At 41.6% G+C, this 16,221-nt stretch overlaps 2 protein-coding genes across 8 annotated transcripts in view; both read left to right on the top strand.

The window, feature by feature from the left end:
• The window catches only part of lrrfip1b (leucine rich repeat (in FLII) interacting protein 1b), a 33,059-nt gene extending 18,257 nt beyond the window's left edge, over positions 1–14,802 (top strand). For 3 of the 7 annotated variants that reach the window (XM_050064975.1, XM_050064978.1, XM_050064979.1), the window contains 6 exons: positions 404–445; positions 574–699; positions 802–972; positions 1,074–1,166; positions 3,125–3,263; positions 4,794–7,560. In XM_050064975.1, the coding sequence (XP_049920932.1) occupies positions 404–445; positions 574–699; positions 802–972; positions 1,074–1,166; positions 3,125–3,263; positions 4,794–6,109 (1,887 nt within the window). In that variant the 3' untranslated portion in view covers positions 6,110–7,560. Of the gene's footprint in view, positions 1–403; positions 446–573; positions 700–801; positions 973–1,073; positions 1,167–2,005; positions 2,099–2,882; positions 2,976–3,124; positions 3,264–4,793; positions 7,561–8,576; positions 8,627–8,728; positions 8,847–9,941; positions 10,022–10,181; positions 10,287–11,657 lie in introns of those variants that run through there. The other 4 variants (XM_050064976.1, XM_050064977.1, XM_050064973.1 and 1 more) reach the window with 3 other exon arrangements.
• Positions 14,803–15,320: 518 nt separating this feature from the next.
• The window catches only part of LOC126403290 (beta-galactoside alpha-2,6-sialyltransferase 2-like), a 14,601-nt gene continuing 13,700 nt past the window's right edge, over positions 15,321–16,221 (top strand). Inside the window, exon 1 of the mRNA XM_050065870.1 lies at positions 15,321–15,733. The gene's annotated coding sequence lies outside the window, so the exon portion shown is untranslated. The remainder of the gene's footprint in view (positions 15,734–16,221) is intronic.

A 16,221-nucleotide genomic window follows, 5' to 3' on the forward strand; every position in this document is an offset into this window, starting at 1 on the left:
GAGTGTGTGTGATCAGTGACAGTGTGTGAGTGTGATCAGTGACAGAGTGTGTGTGATCAGTGACTGTGTGTGTGTGTGATCAGTGACAGAGTGTGTATGATCAGTGACAGAGTGTGTGATCAGTGACAGTGTGTGTGATCAGTGACAGAGTGTGTGATCAGTGACAGAGTGTGTGTGATCAGTGACAGAGTGTGTGTGTGTGTGTGATCAGTGACAGTGTGTGTGTGATCAGTGACAGAGTGTGTGATCAGTGACAGTGTGTGATCAGTGACAGTGTGTGTGATCAGTGACAGAGTGTGTGATCAGTGACAGTGTGTGTGATCAGTGACAGTGTGTGTGATCAGTGTGTGTGATCAGTGACAGTGTGTGTGATCAGTGACAGAGTGTGTGTTTGTGTGTCCAGGTGGAGGAGAGGACGGACAGAGACAGAGACCTCCTGGACAAAGTAAGGATCGTCCCCAGCTCATCTTTAAATGTCCTCATGTCCTTTTACTGCTCCTCTGACATCTCCTCCATTTTGGGGACAAATGTGATGAAGACTCTGATGAAGCTGTGTGTCCTCCTCTTCCTCAGGGCTCAAGGACGGCCTCCACCCTGTCCGCCGCCACACTGGCCTCTCTGGGCGGAGCCTCGTCCCGCAGAGGAAGCTGTGACACGTCGTTCTCTGTGGAGACGGAGGCGTCCATTAGAGACATGAAGGTTCGATTTCATTCCATACGTTGATTAGATAATAGTCACAACAACAACAACAAATTAATAAATAAATAAGTAAACAACAGATGTATGTTTGTTTGTGTTCAGGAGTCTCTGGCGGAGTCGGAGGAGAAGTACCGTAAGGCGATGGTTTCTAATGCTCAGCTCCACAACGAGAAGTCTACTCTGATGTATCAGGTGGAGACGCTGAGGGAGGAGCTGAGTGACATGGAGGAGCTGCTGTGGGAGTCACGGCGCCACTATGATGACAGGACCAAGGTCAGAGGAGGAGGAGGAGACCAGGAGGACAGGATGTGAGGAAGGAGTCAGGAGAGCTGAGGAGTAACAACATCTGTGTTCTACTTCCTGTTTGTGTTCAGGAGCTGGAGCGAGAGCGTCACGCTCACCGTGTCCTTCAGTTCCAGTTCAAAGACATGGAGGACACTCTGAGACAGACGGAGGAGCTGCTGACGGTCAGTTACTGTGTCCATCACACCTCCATCACCATGGAGACACAACTCACCTCTGTCTACACCTCCATCACCATGGAGACATACCTCACCTCTGTCCACATGTCCGCAGATCTTATGAAGAACCACAGTCTGTAAACAGGAAGTTGTAATGTGGGGTCAGTTAGAATACCATGAATAGAATATTTTATTGTCTGAACCAAATGGTACCAGAAATTCCTCCAGCGCCAGAGCTCATCCCATGATTAGCTAATAACTCCAGGAGGTGGAGGTCAGAGGTTGTGCACAGCGTTTCCATAGCAACACTGTTGGTCGGGACAGCGTTAGTAGTGGTAATTGCTGAATGAGCGGCAACGCTAGCGAATGTTAGCTCCCACCAGAGCAGCCGAGGCAGCTAACCAGTGGAGACCAGATGGTGGACAGTGGACACGTTGTCTCCACATGAAGACGCAGATCTGTCTCTCAGAAAGACTTTACTCTTCACGTCCAATCAGAAATAAGAAAGTCCTCACATACGAACTGACCTTGTATCTACTGTGTGTGACCTCCTGACCTGGAGGTCACACACTCTGTTACTCTGTACACTTCTTCTGACGCTCACTGTTCAACATACTAACACTGTGATCTTTCTCCTTCTCCTCCTCCTCCTCCTCCTCCTCTTCCTCTTCCTCTTCCTCTTCCTCTTCCTCTTCCTTCTCCTCCTCCTCCTGCTCTTCCTCTTCCTCCTCCTTCTCCTCCTCCTCCTCTTCCTCTTCCTCTTCCTCCTCCTTCTCCTCCTCCTCCTCCTCTTCCTCTTCCTCCTCCTCCTCCTCCTCCTACTCCTACTCCTCCTGGTCTCTCAGGAGGTGTCTGACCTGCGGTTGAAGAGCAGCAGTTATTGTCAGGAGGTTTCTGACCTGCAGGAAGTTCTGCAGTGGAAAGAGAAGAAGATGGCGGTACGACACAAACGTCTCGTTCATTTCCTTCAGCTCTGATCTTTATTATTATTATTATTATTATTATTTTCCTTTTATTTCTCTGTTTTTCTTTTGTTTTAAGTAAATTCAAGTTTTGTTTCCACTGAGGGAGAAATGGTTTTAGTTGATCTGTGTCGCCGTGACGTGGTTACATTTCTGGGGAGGTGACGAGGTCTTTTCGTCAGTGTCTGGTGCCACGAGCCGCTGCCACAGTGCCACTTCTTAGTGAGACGGTGTTGGATTTTCGTACTTTTATAAATCGATTATTGTGGTTTATTGACTTCAGGAGGCGTTTAGCTCAGGTTGTACAGATTTTAGTGATGCGAAGCACTCGGGAAGACTCCAGGAAGGGACATCACTATAAACTATAATATTGGTGTGGGCGCCGTCAGACGGTTTAAGAAAACTTAACCTGAACCTTCAGTCTGCTGCTTCCTGTTTTACTCCTGTCCTAACACAGACTAATACGTTTCCTCTGTTTCACTTCTCTACCTTCACTGACTCCATGTTTCCTCCTCCTCCTCCTCCTCGTCTTCCTCCTCCTCCTCCTCCTCCTCCTCGTCTTCTTCCTCCTCCTCCCCCTCGTCTTCCTCTTCCTCCTCCTCCTCCTCCTCGTCGTCTTCCTCCTCCTCCTCCTCCTCCCCCTTGTCTTCCTCCTCCTCCTCCTCCTCGTCTTCCTCCTCCTCCTCCTCCTCCTCCTCCCCCTTGTCTTCCTCCTCCTCCTCGTCTTCCTCCTCCTCCTCCTCCTCGCCGCTTGTCTCAGGCGTTGGAGAGGCAGAGAGAAATCTCCGACATCGTTCGGATCGAACGCGACCAGCTCAGAGACGAGGTGGTGCGACTGCGAGATTTACTGAAGGTATTCAGTGAACACCATCACCTGGCTGTGATGTCACTGCCCCCACCTGTGTGATGTCACCGAACATCATCCGCTGACATCAGTTAATTGCAGTTGAATAGCGGTCACTGATTGGTCGGTAAATAACTCGATGATTTCCTCCTGAACAGACACACGGGATCGTCCTCTCTCCTGAGGTCTCCACCAATGGGGAAGCAGGACAGGGCGAAGTGGAGGATGATGTCAGCACAGACTCTGCCTCCCGATTGGCTCAGGAGCCGTCTCCTGGTGGCAGAGAGAGCATGCTGGGTAAGAAGAGATCAAACACCTGCAGAGACAGTTACTGATCGTTTATAACGTTACAGTATAAAATCACTAAAACAAGATCAGGTGGGAGAAAATAATTAATATTAATAAATAAAAAAACTTAATAAAATAATTTAGACTTTTTAAACTTGTGAGAAAGAGCAAAATAAATTGAAATGATAACACATGGAGTTAAAGGGTTTATTTTTTGTGAGATTTAAAATCAGAATTATCAGATGATTAAGACTTGATTTGTTTTTATTATATAACAAATATATATATATATTAGATTATTGTTATTATTATTATTTATATTTATATTTAGATTACTACTTTCTGTGAGATTATTATTTTATTTAGAATCTGCCAATTTAAGTTTAGTTTTTTTTTTAAAGAGTTTGACTTTTAATTTCAAATTATTATAATTTATTATTTATTTAGTAATATGAATTTATTTTTAATTTTAGATTTTTGCTTTTTAATTAGGAATTTCTACCTCTTTAGGTTATTTTTCAATTAAAATTGTTACTTTTAAAGTTAGATTTTGACTTATATTTAAGATAATTACTTTCTGAATTTAATTTTTTTATGTTAGATTATTTCTTATTTGTCCATTTTTACTCTTTTGAATTTAGATTCTGACATTTTAATTTTATTTCTTTTTTAATTACTTTTTAATTAAGAGTTTAACTTTTGCTTTTGATTATTGCTTTTTAATTTAAAATTAGAATTCTTAAATTTGAATTGTTACCTTTTTAAATGTAAAGTATTTTTAATTTTTGATTATTGCTTTTTTCCAAATTATAATTTTATTTAGAATCTGACATTTTAAGATTATTCCTTTTTAATTAAGATTTTGACCTATTCATTTTAGATTATTCATTAGTGTCTTTATTTTGAAATTTTTACTTTTACGTTTTACTTTTCAATAACCATTTCTAAATTCAGATTAATGCCTTTAAATTTTACATTATAATTCTTTAGGATTGTAACTTTCTAACTGAGATTATGACTTTAGATCACCGTTATAAGTTTTGAGTCAAATTTAGGATCTATTATGTAAAATTTAATAGATACTTGAATTAAGATGACTTTTTGTTAAGTTCAAATTTGCGGTTGTAAAAGAATGTCAGAAAATAAGTTAAGTTTCAGTAAAAAAACGAGACATAATCAAAACCAAGAACATTTATTTTTTCAGTGAATGTTACAAATGTTCACGTCAGATTTTGGAATGAAATGCATGAGTGTTTGAATGTTTAAATGTGTCTTAACAAATGCATGTTTTGTTTGATTTAATGATGAGAATATTTCATGACTTAAGTCAACTAAGTGTCTAACAGCCGTCTAACACATCAGCATCGTCCTGCAGAGTGAAACAAGAACTCTCCTTTAATTCTCCTGTGATCAAGACATTGATTCATCCAGTCGGTTCGGGCTAATTCCCAACACCTTCACAATTCAATTCTCCTTCTTTTACATCTTAAACAAGTCGTCTGTGCTCAGTCCTCCAATGTCTTCTTCATGGTCTTTCAGGGAAAGTTCCAGAGTGGCATCCAGCGGAGGGCGAAGAGGAGCCAGTTCAAAACTCTGTTGCGGTTCATGCAAAGACTCCGAACGATACCTCTGAACATCCCGAACGCAATGACCAGAGAGAAACGCCAAAAATGTCAGCTCCGTTGGTCTCAGCTGAGATGTTGAAGGAGTGGAGTTGTTTGGAAAAGAAAATTCAAAGCATGCTGAAAGGGTTTGTTGAAAATCGGGCGTTTTCAGCTGAAATCTCAAGAATTTTTCCAGACGTCCCTGAATCTCTCCATCGGTTCATTTTGGATTTCGAGGAGACGCTGAAGAATGCCACAGAGGATGTCTCGGATCTGCTCGATACAACTGGTCAAATGATGGGTCCTGGCCTCACTGCAGAGGGTGAACTTCCTCTGAAGGACTTTCCAGAAGATCCTAAAAGCATGGAACAGAGTCCTGCTGGACGTCCGATGATAAGCAAAGACTGTTCGGTCTCATCACTGGAGGTACATCCTCAAACTTATGATGTCCTCATGGACCCAAGGAAAGACTGTGAAGACGATGAGGAACCTCCAGCAAGTGATGACAAAGAAGCAACAGAAAATATTTCAGGGCTCACGTCTGGTGTTTGTAAACGTCAGGAGGAAGTCACTGACTTGTCTCAGGAAGAAATGCCCGGGATGAATGCTGTTGACGTCGAAGAAGCAAGGCAAGGTCGGAGCGAACGAACGTCAACGAGATGGTTGGAAGACTTTGTTTTTGTTGAGCTTTACTTCGCCAAACCCGCAAACATGGTGGAGACTGGCCCAAATCAGGGTTTAGTCGACTTGTCAACAAATCCACAAGGGGTTAGTTGTGTTGACAATGAAGTCTGCGCTAAAACAAACAAACAAAGGGGGACCAATCGTGGAAGTCAAAGTTGCATCGTTCCTGCTGAAGATGCTGTTGAGACACGACTGAAAAGGCATCGAGCGTTATCGTTAAACTCTCAAAGTTCAAAGGTCAGAAGGCTCATAGAAATGGCCGCGGATGAATTCAAGACCATGGCTGTTCCAGAGCTGGTGCCGATGAGCACACAGGAGGGGAGAGTCTATGACGAGTCAACCAGATCGAACTCCGAGGATCAGAACGAGCTGTCGGTTGGAGACATAGACAGTTGCGAGGAGGTTTACGAGGAGCCGGTGCAGCAACCAGCAGCACAACAACGTCACCCAGTGAGGGAGGTTGTGGTTGAAGATGGTAAAGTTGCTCCAGGGGCAAGGAGCGGAAGGAAAGGGTTCAGTTTGGACAACCGGAAGAACAAACACAAAACTGACTGCAAGATTTCGTAAACTAAAAAGAGTGAACTGAAATCTGATCTTTGCAACCTCAGGATGTACAAAATGTTGGTTAGCGTTGTGAATATAGTTGAACTTTGTCGGTACGTTAAAGGAATCGTTTGACACATGTTGAAAACAAAAGCACGTGGTTACGTTGAGCTAACAAAAGCACGTGGTTCTAAAACATGGATGCTTCACACACAGAAGATCTATACAATCAGCACAGTTTCAAGATTAGAGTCACCAATTCAGTATCTGACCAAATGTCTCCCCTTCTGTTCCTGAGATATGAGGTTAAAACATGATGATGTCACAGTCAAGCTGACCTTTGACCTTTTGAATACCAAAATCTGATCAGTTCACGTGGCTACATTTAGCTAACAAAAGCACGTGGTTACATCTAGGCAGACACGTGTTGAAAACAGGTAATCAGCTGGCCAACCAAGTCAGAAGGTGAAGAAATCCATCAACCAACTTGTTGATTTACGCGTTACACAACATGTTATTATGCCTCCAAGCTGGTGTCCATCGTAGCCAGAGGCATAATGTCCATCCGTCCGTCTCATTCTCGTGAATCTTTAGAACGCCTCCACTCAAACATCTGCTCGGACTCAAGAATGAAATGATTAGATTTTGTTGATCAAAGGTTACTGACCTTGCATCTGTCTTGCTGTCATTAATGCAAAATCTCACCAACACCTTGAAGGAAGTTCTTCAAATCTGGCATAAACATCCACTTTGACTCAGTAATAAAATAAAGATATTGGGATTGTAAACACCTCCAATAAAGAAACTGTATTCAAACATCTGCACCGAGTCAACAATAACATTTAAAAACCTGAATGTGACTTCTGGGCTCTGTCTGGCGGCCATTTTCATTTTGTTGACTGTAATTTTATTATTTGTTGGAGTTTATTTACATCCTGTCATTATCAGTATGTGTCCACTTCTCTGAGGTTTTTCTTTCTGGTGAAATCACGACACTTTAAAGAACCCGTGTTCATCACCTCGTCAGTGAATGTTTTGTATTTTTAACTCTGTATGACGTTTTTATTTTACCCGTTTAAAACTGTCCAACATGGAGCTTCATTAAAGCCTTTAAAGAACAGACGGCCGCAGCAGCTTGTTTGATCCTGTCGACCTGAAAGAAGAACCATGTTAGCGAAGACATCCTCACTGTGACCTCGTCACATGTCCACGTTTGGTCATTAACATATGACGTCCAAGGTACCCTGGGTGTGTTGGTTGTTGACGTCCTGGGATGCCGTATCAACTTCAGCCTGTTACATGCATTGTCTGTTTTCAAAATACACTTCTGTTTTCACAGGAAATGTACAGTTTGATACAGTCTCTTTCAAAATAAAAGCACTACCAACTGATGTTTTTTTCCTTTACTAACAAACACACAAGGTTACGTTTAGCCAACACACACACGTGGTTACGTTTAGCCAACACACACACACGTGGTTACATTCCAACACACACACGTGGTTACGTTTAGCCAAGACACACACGTGATTACGTTTCGCCAACACACACACGTGGTTACGTTTAGCCAAGACACACACGTGATTACGTTTCGCCAACACACACGTGATTACGTTTAGCCAACACACACACATGATTACGTTTAGCCAACACACACACGTGGTTACGTTTAGCCAACACATACGTGATTACGTTTAGCCAACACACACACGTGATTACGTTTAGCCAACACACACGTGGTTACGTTTAGCCAACACATACACACGTGGTTACGTTTAGCCAACACATACACACGTGATTACGTTTAGCCAACACACACATGTGATTACGTTTAGACAAGACACACACGTGATTACGTTTCGCCAATAAAAGCATGTAGTAACATTTAGCTAACTAAATCACGTGTTAAAATTTAGCTAACAAAAGCATGTGATAACATTTAGCTAACTAATGCACATGTTAACATGTAGCTAACAAAAGCATGTGATAACATTAGGCTAACAAAAGCATGTAATCAAGTTTAGCTAACAAAAGCTTGTGGTTATGTTAAGCTAACCCACATGTGGTTTGGTTAAGCTAACAAAAGCATGTGTTGACATTTAGCTAACACACGTGGTTAAGTTAACAAAAGCATGTGGTTACGTTTAGCCAACAAAAGCACGTGGTTACATCTAGCCAAAGGCAAGTGGTCACATTTAGCTAACCCAGGTGGGCCCTGGGTTCGTCCTCCTTCCTCATCAAGATCTGACATGGGATTGCAGAGTGGAGCAGTGTATTTCCAGCTGGTTACATAATCACCGGTGTTGGCTACTCATGAGGGTCCTCAGGGTTCTATGCTCGGTACTTTTTATTTCTGTAGGTTAAAGCTGTCTTCATTGTTTTGGGGGACAGCAGAGAGCCTGATTGTCCTTGACTGTCTGTACCCTGATATGGTGGCGTGTATTTGTGATGTTCAGATAATCTAAAGTTCTTTTGTCCTGTTGTGTCGCAGAGCTCCGTCTGAAGAAGCTGTTTGAAGAGAGGGAGAGTCTACAGGACCAGGTGAGGTTTGCTTCAGTTTCACAGACTCGGAGTTTTATTTAAATCCATGAAACCAGGATCTGTGACGTCATTGGTAACCACAAGTCACTCCTCTCTGTGCAGGTGAGGCTGCTCAAGTCCCAGCTGGACCAGAGACAGAAGAACGGGACGGACGGAGACCAGGATCCAGAGGGGGACGGTTTAGAGAACGGGATGGACTCTCATCTTCTGGACCTACAAAGTGGGCGTTCTTCTTTTGCGGTCATGTTTGTCCATGGTTGTTGTCTTCATCCTCATCTTCCTCTTTGTCTTACTTGTCTTCTTTTTCATCTCCACAGCTTTGCTGATTTGTTTTTCTTCGTCATCTTCTTGGTCTCCCTCTTAGTCTTTGTTGATTTCTTGTCTTTGTCTCCTTGTCGTCTTTTTCATCTCCTTTTTGTCCTCATCTCGTCTTTGTCGCGGTTTCGCTCATTATTACTGTCTTTGTATTCTTTGTTGTTCTTCGTCTTCTAAGCCTTCATCCTGAGCTTTATTTGTTGTTGTATTCTTCACTTTGTTTCTCCTTCTTCTTCTCACCTCGGTCTGGTTGGTCTTTGTTGATCCGTTTTTATTTTTCATCGTATCTTTTTCTTTGTCTTTGTCGTCTTAGTCGCCGCCTTGTTTTCTGTGGCTTCATCCTGACCTTTATATACCGTCGTCTTCTTCACTGTTTTGTCTTCATGTTTTCTTCTTTATCTCATCTTGGTCTTCTTCTTGATGTCAGTTTTTGAATCTTTTTCTCTGTCAGCGTTTTTGTCTTTGTCGTTGTTCATCTTCTGCCACTTTATCCCGACCCTTTGTTTATCGTCTTTATCTTGGTCCCTTCCTCGTCTTTGTTGTTTTTCATCGTATCTTTTTCTTCTTCTTCTTTGTTGTTGTTTCATTTGACGTTTTATATGACGTCGTCTTCTTCATCTCATGTCGGTATTCTTTGTTGATTGTTTTGTTGTCACCTTTGCTTTAACGTTCTACGTCTCTACATCTATGCTACTGCATCTTCATCTTATGTTCTTCTCCATTATCATTGTATCTTCTTTTTCATCTTCATGCTAACCTTTTTCTTCTTGGTCTGATTTTGTCTTCGTCTTTATTTCCGTCTTTTTCCTTCTTAATCTTCGTCGTCCTCCCCAGGTCCTTCTGAAACTCTCATTCTTTACCTTTCTCGTCTTCTTTTCATCATGTGACCTGTTTGATTGTGTCTTTTTCAGTCAGCGTCGGTACAGTGTGAAGTGACGTTGATATAAATGTAAAATGTAAAACCTCTGTGTTTTTTATTTTGGTGTTGATGTATTTTCAGGAGACGCCAACCGACAAATCAGTGACCTCAAGTTCAAACTGGTGAAATCTGAGCAGGAAGTCACCACTCTGGAACAAAGTGTAAGTGTCTGCGCTCTGCTTTGGTAGAAATGCAGGATAAAGTCAAATAAATTAAAATAATCAGAGTCAATAAAAGCGTCCTTTGTCTTCAAGAATAAAACAGTGTCGTCGGCGTAAAACGAAAGTTTTTGTTTATTCCACTGTATTTTCTCTGACTCAGGTGATCCGTCTGGAAGGTCAGGTGACTCGATACAAGGTGGCATCTGAAAACGCGGAGAAGGTCGAAGATGAGCTGAAAGTGGAGAAGAGACGACTTCAGAGAGAAGTGAGGGGACGACCAGCGTCTGTCTGATGTTTTATTTGTACTGTTGTGTATCTCTTTAAATGAATGTATCTTTATTTATTTTATTTTATTTTTCATAATTTACACTTTCTGTCTTTAAATTGTGCTGGTAGAGATTTTTTTTTCTATTTTAATATTTTTTAATTGTATTTTTTGTATCTATTTAAATTGATAGATTTTTTTAAATATTCATTTTCTGGTTTTTAAATCTAGCTGGTAAAGATGTTTGTTTATATAAATGTATTTCGATTTAAATATTTTCATTTATTTATTTATTTATTTTTTTTCATTTTCTGTCTTTAAATCGCCCCGGGAGAGATATTTGTCTATTTTATTTTTTATTTTAATATTTTTTTAATTGTGGTTTTTGTAGCTTTTTGAATGTAAACATCTTCTTTTTTTAATTTCGATTTTCTGGTTTTTACATCTGGCCGGTGAAGATTTTTGTTTACATATTCTTTTTTTATTTTAATATTTTTTTAATTGTATTTTCTTTTTCTTAATTTATTTTTAATTTACACTTGCTGTGTTTAAATTGCACTGGTAGAGATTTTTGTCTGTATTTTTTTTCTATTTAAATACTTTTTAGATATATGTTTTGTATCTTTTTAAATTTATTTATTTTTTTAATATCTAATAATATCTAAATCGCGTTGGTAGGGATTTTTTTTTTTTTCTGTTTCAAAATTTTTAATTGTATTTTTTCAAACGTCTCTTTATTTTATGTTAAATTTTTAGTGTGTCACTTTTTGAAGACGTCTGCAGCAGAGGTCGACTGATTTTAACGGCCGATATAGTGACAGTGGTTTGGAGCAGGAAACCGCTGATAACCGATAACGTTGACTCTCGCACATACTAATCAAACTGAATTTGTTATTCTCTCACCATTGACGTTACGTTTTTAAGAGAAAAGTGTCGCTCATTGCAGCCGTGCACTGTAACCTTTAACAAGTTGCCACTCACGCTTTTTCTCCCGGCGGTGCTTCGGTGGTGTAGCTGGCTCGTCAGTACGGCGGGACGAAGCCGACACATCGAGACTTAACCTGACATTGTTTTCAATCGGTCTCAGACTTCACTCTTACCTTGACTTTACACGTGTGGCGCTCCGTGCAGTCGCTCCCACGTGTCCAGAGGTGGTTACAGCCACCGTCACTGTCGGAGCCTCGTAAAGTCTGATTGGCGCCAATTAAACTGATAAATCAGTCAACCTCTGGTTTGCAGCAAACGTCTTGTCCGTGGTTTTGTCCTGTGATGATCTCTGTTTGGTCTTTGTTGTCCTCGACGTTGACTCAAGTCTGTCTGTCCCTGTGGACATAAACAAACATGTTGACGTATGTGCTCCGTCTCCTGCAGCTCCGCTCGGCTCTGGATCGCATCGACGAGCTGGAGGTCAGCAACAACCACCTCTCCAAACGCCTGGAGAAGATGAAGGCCAACCGTAACGCCCTGCTGGCCCAGCAGTGACGCTCCGTCCCCCCTGGCGTCCCCAGAGGTCAAAGCGTCCCCTCGGTGGAACTGTTTGTGCCATGTTTTCATCTCCAGCCTGACGCACAGCACAGAGAGACAATCAGCGCTTGTTTCTGCTCCGCATGCAGCACCGGACGGGCGGAGTTAACCTGAGACCAACCAAAACCAGATGGCGTGTGACATATCAGTCAACATATCTATCAATCAATCAGTCTATCAATCAATCATGGACAGTGTTTAATGTAGCTCTAAAGATCCCGGTGCCATGAACACAGCTCCCCATTGGGTGGAGTTCACCACCATCACTTCCTGTTTCATTTATGGTTTGTTTTGTTCTGTGTCGGAGGAGAAATCTCCCAGAATTCATTTCTGTCTCTTATCGAGTCTGAAAAGTTCTGTGGGAAGACTTATTACAGAAGAACGGCCGCGCTCGTGCTAATTTAAAAAATGATAACAATTATTTTGTCATCTCGAGATAATTACGGAAAATGTGTTAAATTAATGTCGATTCTCCTGAAAACAAAAAGCTGATGTCTCGAGATAACGAAATGCTTTCCTCATAATTTCAACATGACAACGCTTATTTCCCTGAAATAACAAAATAAACCGATGTCGACATTATGAAGCTTGTTCTCGAAAGAACAGTTAGGAAAATAACAACATGACAACGCTTATTTACTTTTTTTGGCAAAACAAAATAAGAAAAAAATAAACTCAAAACCTCGAGATAACAAAACTTTAACTCTCGATTTGTTTTCTCACAGTAACTAAAAGATTTCTTAGTATTACGAGATAAAGTTTGTTTCCCCGAAGAAACAAAACCATAGTGACACTAACTCATGATCTCAAGATAAAGCTTGTTTCAAGATAACAAAGCTCGTTTCCTACAAATTACAAAATAAACGGGTAATCTCGAGATAGTAACTCTTGTTTTCTCGACATAATAAAATTAACGTGATCTTGAGCTGACTCTTTTCAAAATTTTAAAATAATAAACTCATAATGTTGAGATAAAGTTTTTTTTGTCGAAATGATTTCCTCGTGATTTCAAAATAACAAGCTAATTTCCCCAAAGTGGAAAAAATACTTAACTGGTGATCTCGAGATAACGACGTTGTTGTTTGTTTTTTAGCAAAAAAAACCTCAAAATCTCTTCGTCTCATCAGAGTGACGAAATAATAAAATCGTTATCTGAAGATTGCGGCATTAAAAGAATAAATTTTAAAAAATGGAAGCGCCGCCATTGTCGGCCTCCGTACTGAAGTCCTCGCAGCGTTCATAATGAGTGGGCGATGAAGAGCGCGTGATGTCATTGACTGTAACAAGGGTGTGTGATGTCATTGACTGTAACGAGGCTGTGTGATGTCACAGATGATAACGAAAATCAGGATGAATCAGGTCGTTGTTTCAGGAGGACGAGCTAACGAGAACTCTTTGTCTGCAGACACCGTTCACATGACTGATGATGTCAGAGCCGCAGGTCAGCCGGATGACGTCACGTAAAGAACGGAGGATGACGTATACGCCCGCCACAGTGTCTTAGCATGTCCTGTCCTGCTGTGGTAAACTCCGCCCGCCTGGCCCGCCCAGGTGTGTCTAAACAAACACTACATCTGTCTCATCCACATTTAGCTCCTCCCATCTGTGTGAAGCGTGGCGCTACCTCCTCTCCGACACCTCAAAGACTGGACCGGCGGAGAGTCGGCGTTTTTTAACTTTATTTGGGTTCTTGGTTTGTTTTTTTTGTTTCGTCGTTCCTCAGTCGATTTTTTATGTTTTCACGTGGGACAGGTTTTTTCTCTCCGAGCCGAACTCCTCGTCGGCTCGTCGGCTCGTCTGTCGGCTCGTCTGTCGGCCTCTGTGTGGTTTTAGGGTTAGGGGCCAATCATGTGTTTATGGTGGCGGTCAGGTGACAGAGGGGGGCGTGGCCTCGTGTGTTGGGCAGGTGGACACGCGCCTGAATTAGGAACATGAATCTCTTCATGGCACTCGGGATGTAAAAATCACCAGCTTTTAAATGTTTGAATATTCATGTCTGTACCGATTCATCATGAACGAATGAACGTGCGACGAGTTTGAATCCAAAGCTACAAACATTTTGTTGTTTTAAAGGACGGACGGAAGTAAAGGCGCCGTCGTCAGCTCGCCAGAAAAAAATGTTGACTTTGTTTCTGAACACTCGGATATGTTATGTTTGCCGGTACGTTGCAACTTTACGTGTGGTTAGATTTAGGCGCCAAAATAAACCCTTGGTTTGGTGACAGAAAAGCAGCTGGAAACACGGTGACAGGTCCCTGAAAGCCACCCGTGCGTGGCGGCAGAAGTGCAGCTGGAGAACAACCCGTTTGGTGACTCAAAAAGGGCTGGACTGGTGATGGGTTCCTAAAAACCATCAGTGTTTGGTGACACGAAAGCATCCAAACATGTAGAAATGGTTGTCCCTAGAAAGCACCCACGTTCCGTGGCAGAGAAGTGGTTCACAACGGGACGAAGCGTCCTTAAATCCTCCTTCGTTGGTGACAGAAAAAAGCACCTGGAAACTCAACGAGTCGCTAAAAACACCAAAAAAAAAAAAAAATTGGCATTGAAATGTGGTGACAGGTCCCTGAGAACCATCAGTGTCCGTTGAACATGTTGAACAGCTCGTCACTTCAGAGACGCTGACACGTGTGAACCTTAGAAACCTAACGTGTCCGTGGTCGACAGAAACGTATGTACCGTGTCCCCCTGGCGGCGGGGCCAATGTGCGTCATTGATGTTTAAAGTTTTGGATTCAAACTCGTCACTGAAAAAAAAAGTTCTGCAATAACTGAATGTACGAGCCGTCGCTCAGCAGCGACCGGCAGCGACGTCTTATTTCCTCCACGTTCCAGAAGTCTGTTCGGGTGGTGGCTTTTATTTTGGCAAGGTGTGATGTCATCGATCAGCTGTTATTGATCAGGAGGAGCTCCTCATTAAACTCATGCTACATGTCACCACGACTCGTCTCTGTCTGACAGGATGTAGATTAAATTAAAGTCTCTGACATTAATCCTCAAATAATTATTGTTTGTTTCAGTTTGATCAAATCACTTTTTTTAGATCTCAGTTTTAGTCGATCAGTTGCAGAATAAAATATAAATATTTAAGGAGATATATTAATTATTCACCCTTTCTTTTCATTAATATTGTTATTTATTAAGAATATTTATTTCATACATTTAAATTAGAAAAATATTAAATCAGTTCAGCTCCTGAAATTGAAAATAATTTATGATTGACTTTTTAAATTTATGTTATTCTGATTGTATTATAATACTTCACTGTATTCATCTTATATTACGTAATATTATTATTGTTATTATTATTATTTAACATTTAAACTATATTTATTTAATGGGCCTACAGTATTTATATATTATCTTTTTATTTCATCACAAGAGCACATGATGTAATGAAGTGATTTGCTTAAATTAATTCTGCACTTACTTCTTAAACATATGAAGTTGAATGTACCTCCACCACAGTGAGCTTTAATTAGGTACTAAATAATACAAATATTATTAATATATGATCAATATCAATGATGTCATTATCCATTGATTTATTTGATTATTTATGGTTAAAACATTTAAACTAAAATAATAAACCTTCTTTGATGTGTTTTAGATTCAAAATAATCAGCAGTGTTTATTCTGGTGAAATGTCCAACAGCGTCACACGGACTCACGCAAAGCCTTGTGGGTATTGTAGTAGTCCGGTGGTGGTGGTCGGAGGGTCTGTCCCCGCCCTCCCTCGGCCCGGACACCAGCAGCAGCAGCAGCAGGCGGACCGTCGGGAGGATGTAAGCCGCTCGCAGCGCTCTTCTCTCGGCTTCACTCTCTGTCACACTCCGCTCCACCGGCTCCACACCTCCCTCGGACTCACTCGGCTTTCTTCGGCTCTTCGGGTTCGTGCCTCGGATCAATGACCCGATGATGAAGGTGATCACAGATAAAGGTCTTCATCACTCCGTCTTTTCTTCCACACACTTTACACAGCTGAATCCTTAATGAGGGATGACGTCATGGGTTTAAATGTTTTCAGGCTGGGAGAGTTTGGGCTGTTGTTGTTGTTTGTGTTGTGTGTTGCCATGGTGACGTGAATCAGTCCAGAACTGTGTGAGACTGTTAATGAGGAGAAGCTCATTAATATTCAGACACTGCTGTGACGTGCTTCAACTTCACTCAGGTTATTGATACGTGATGATGTCATACTGTGGGTTCAACTGAGGAGGAAGGAAGGAAGGAAGGAAGGAAGGACAAGTGGAGTTTAAGGAGGAAGGAAGGAGGAGGGGAGAGCAAGGAAGGAAGGACAAGTGGTGTTTAAGGAGGAAGGGAGGAGGAGGGGAGAACAAGCAAGGAAGGAAGGACAAGTGGAGTTTAAGGAGGAAGGGAGGAGGAGGGGAGAGCAAGGAAGGAAGGACAAGTGG

Source organism: Epinephelus moara, chromosome 16 (assembly GCF_006386435.1).
Source record: "Epinephelus moara isolate mb chromosome 16, YSFRI_EMoa_1.0, whole genome shotgun sequence".
NCBI classification, from domain to species: domain Eukaryota; kingdom Metazoa; phylum Chordata; class Actinopteri; order Perciformes; family Serranidae; genus Epinephelus; species Epinephelus moara.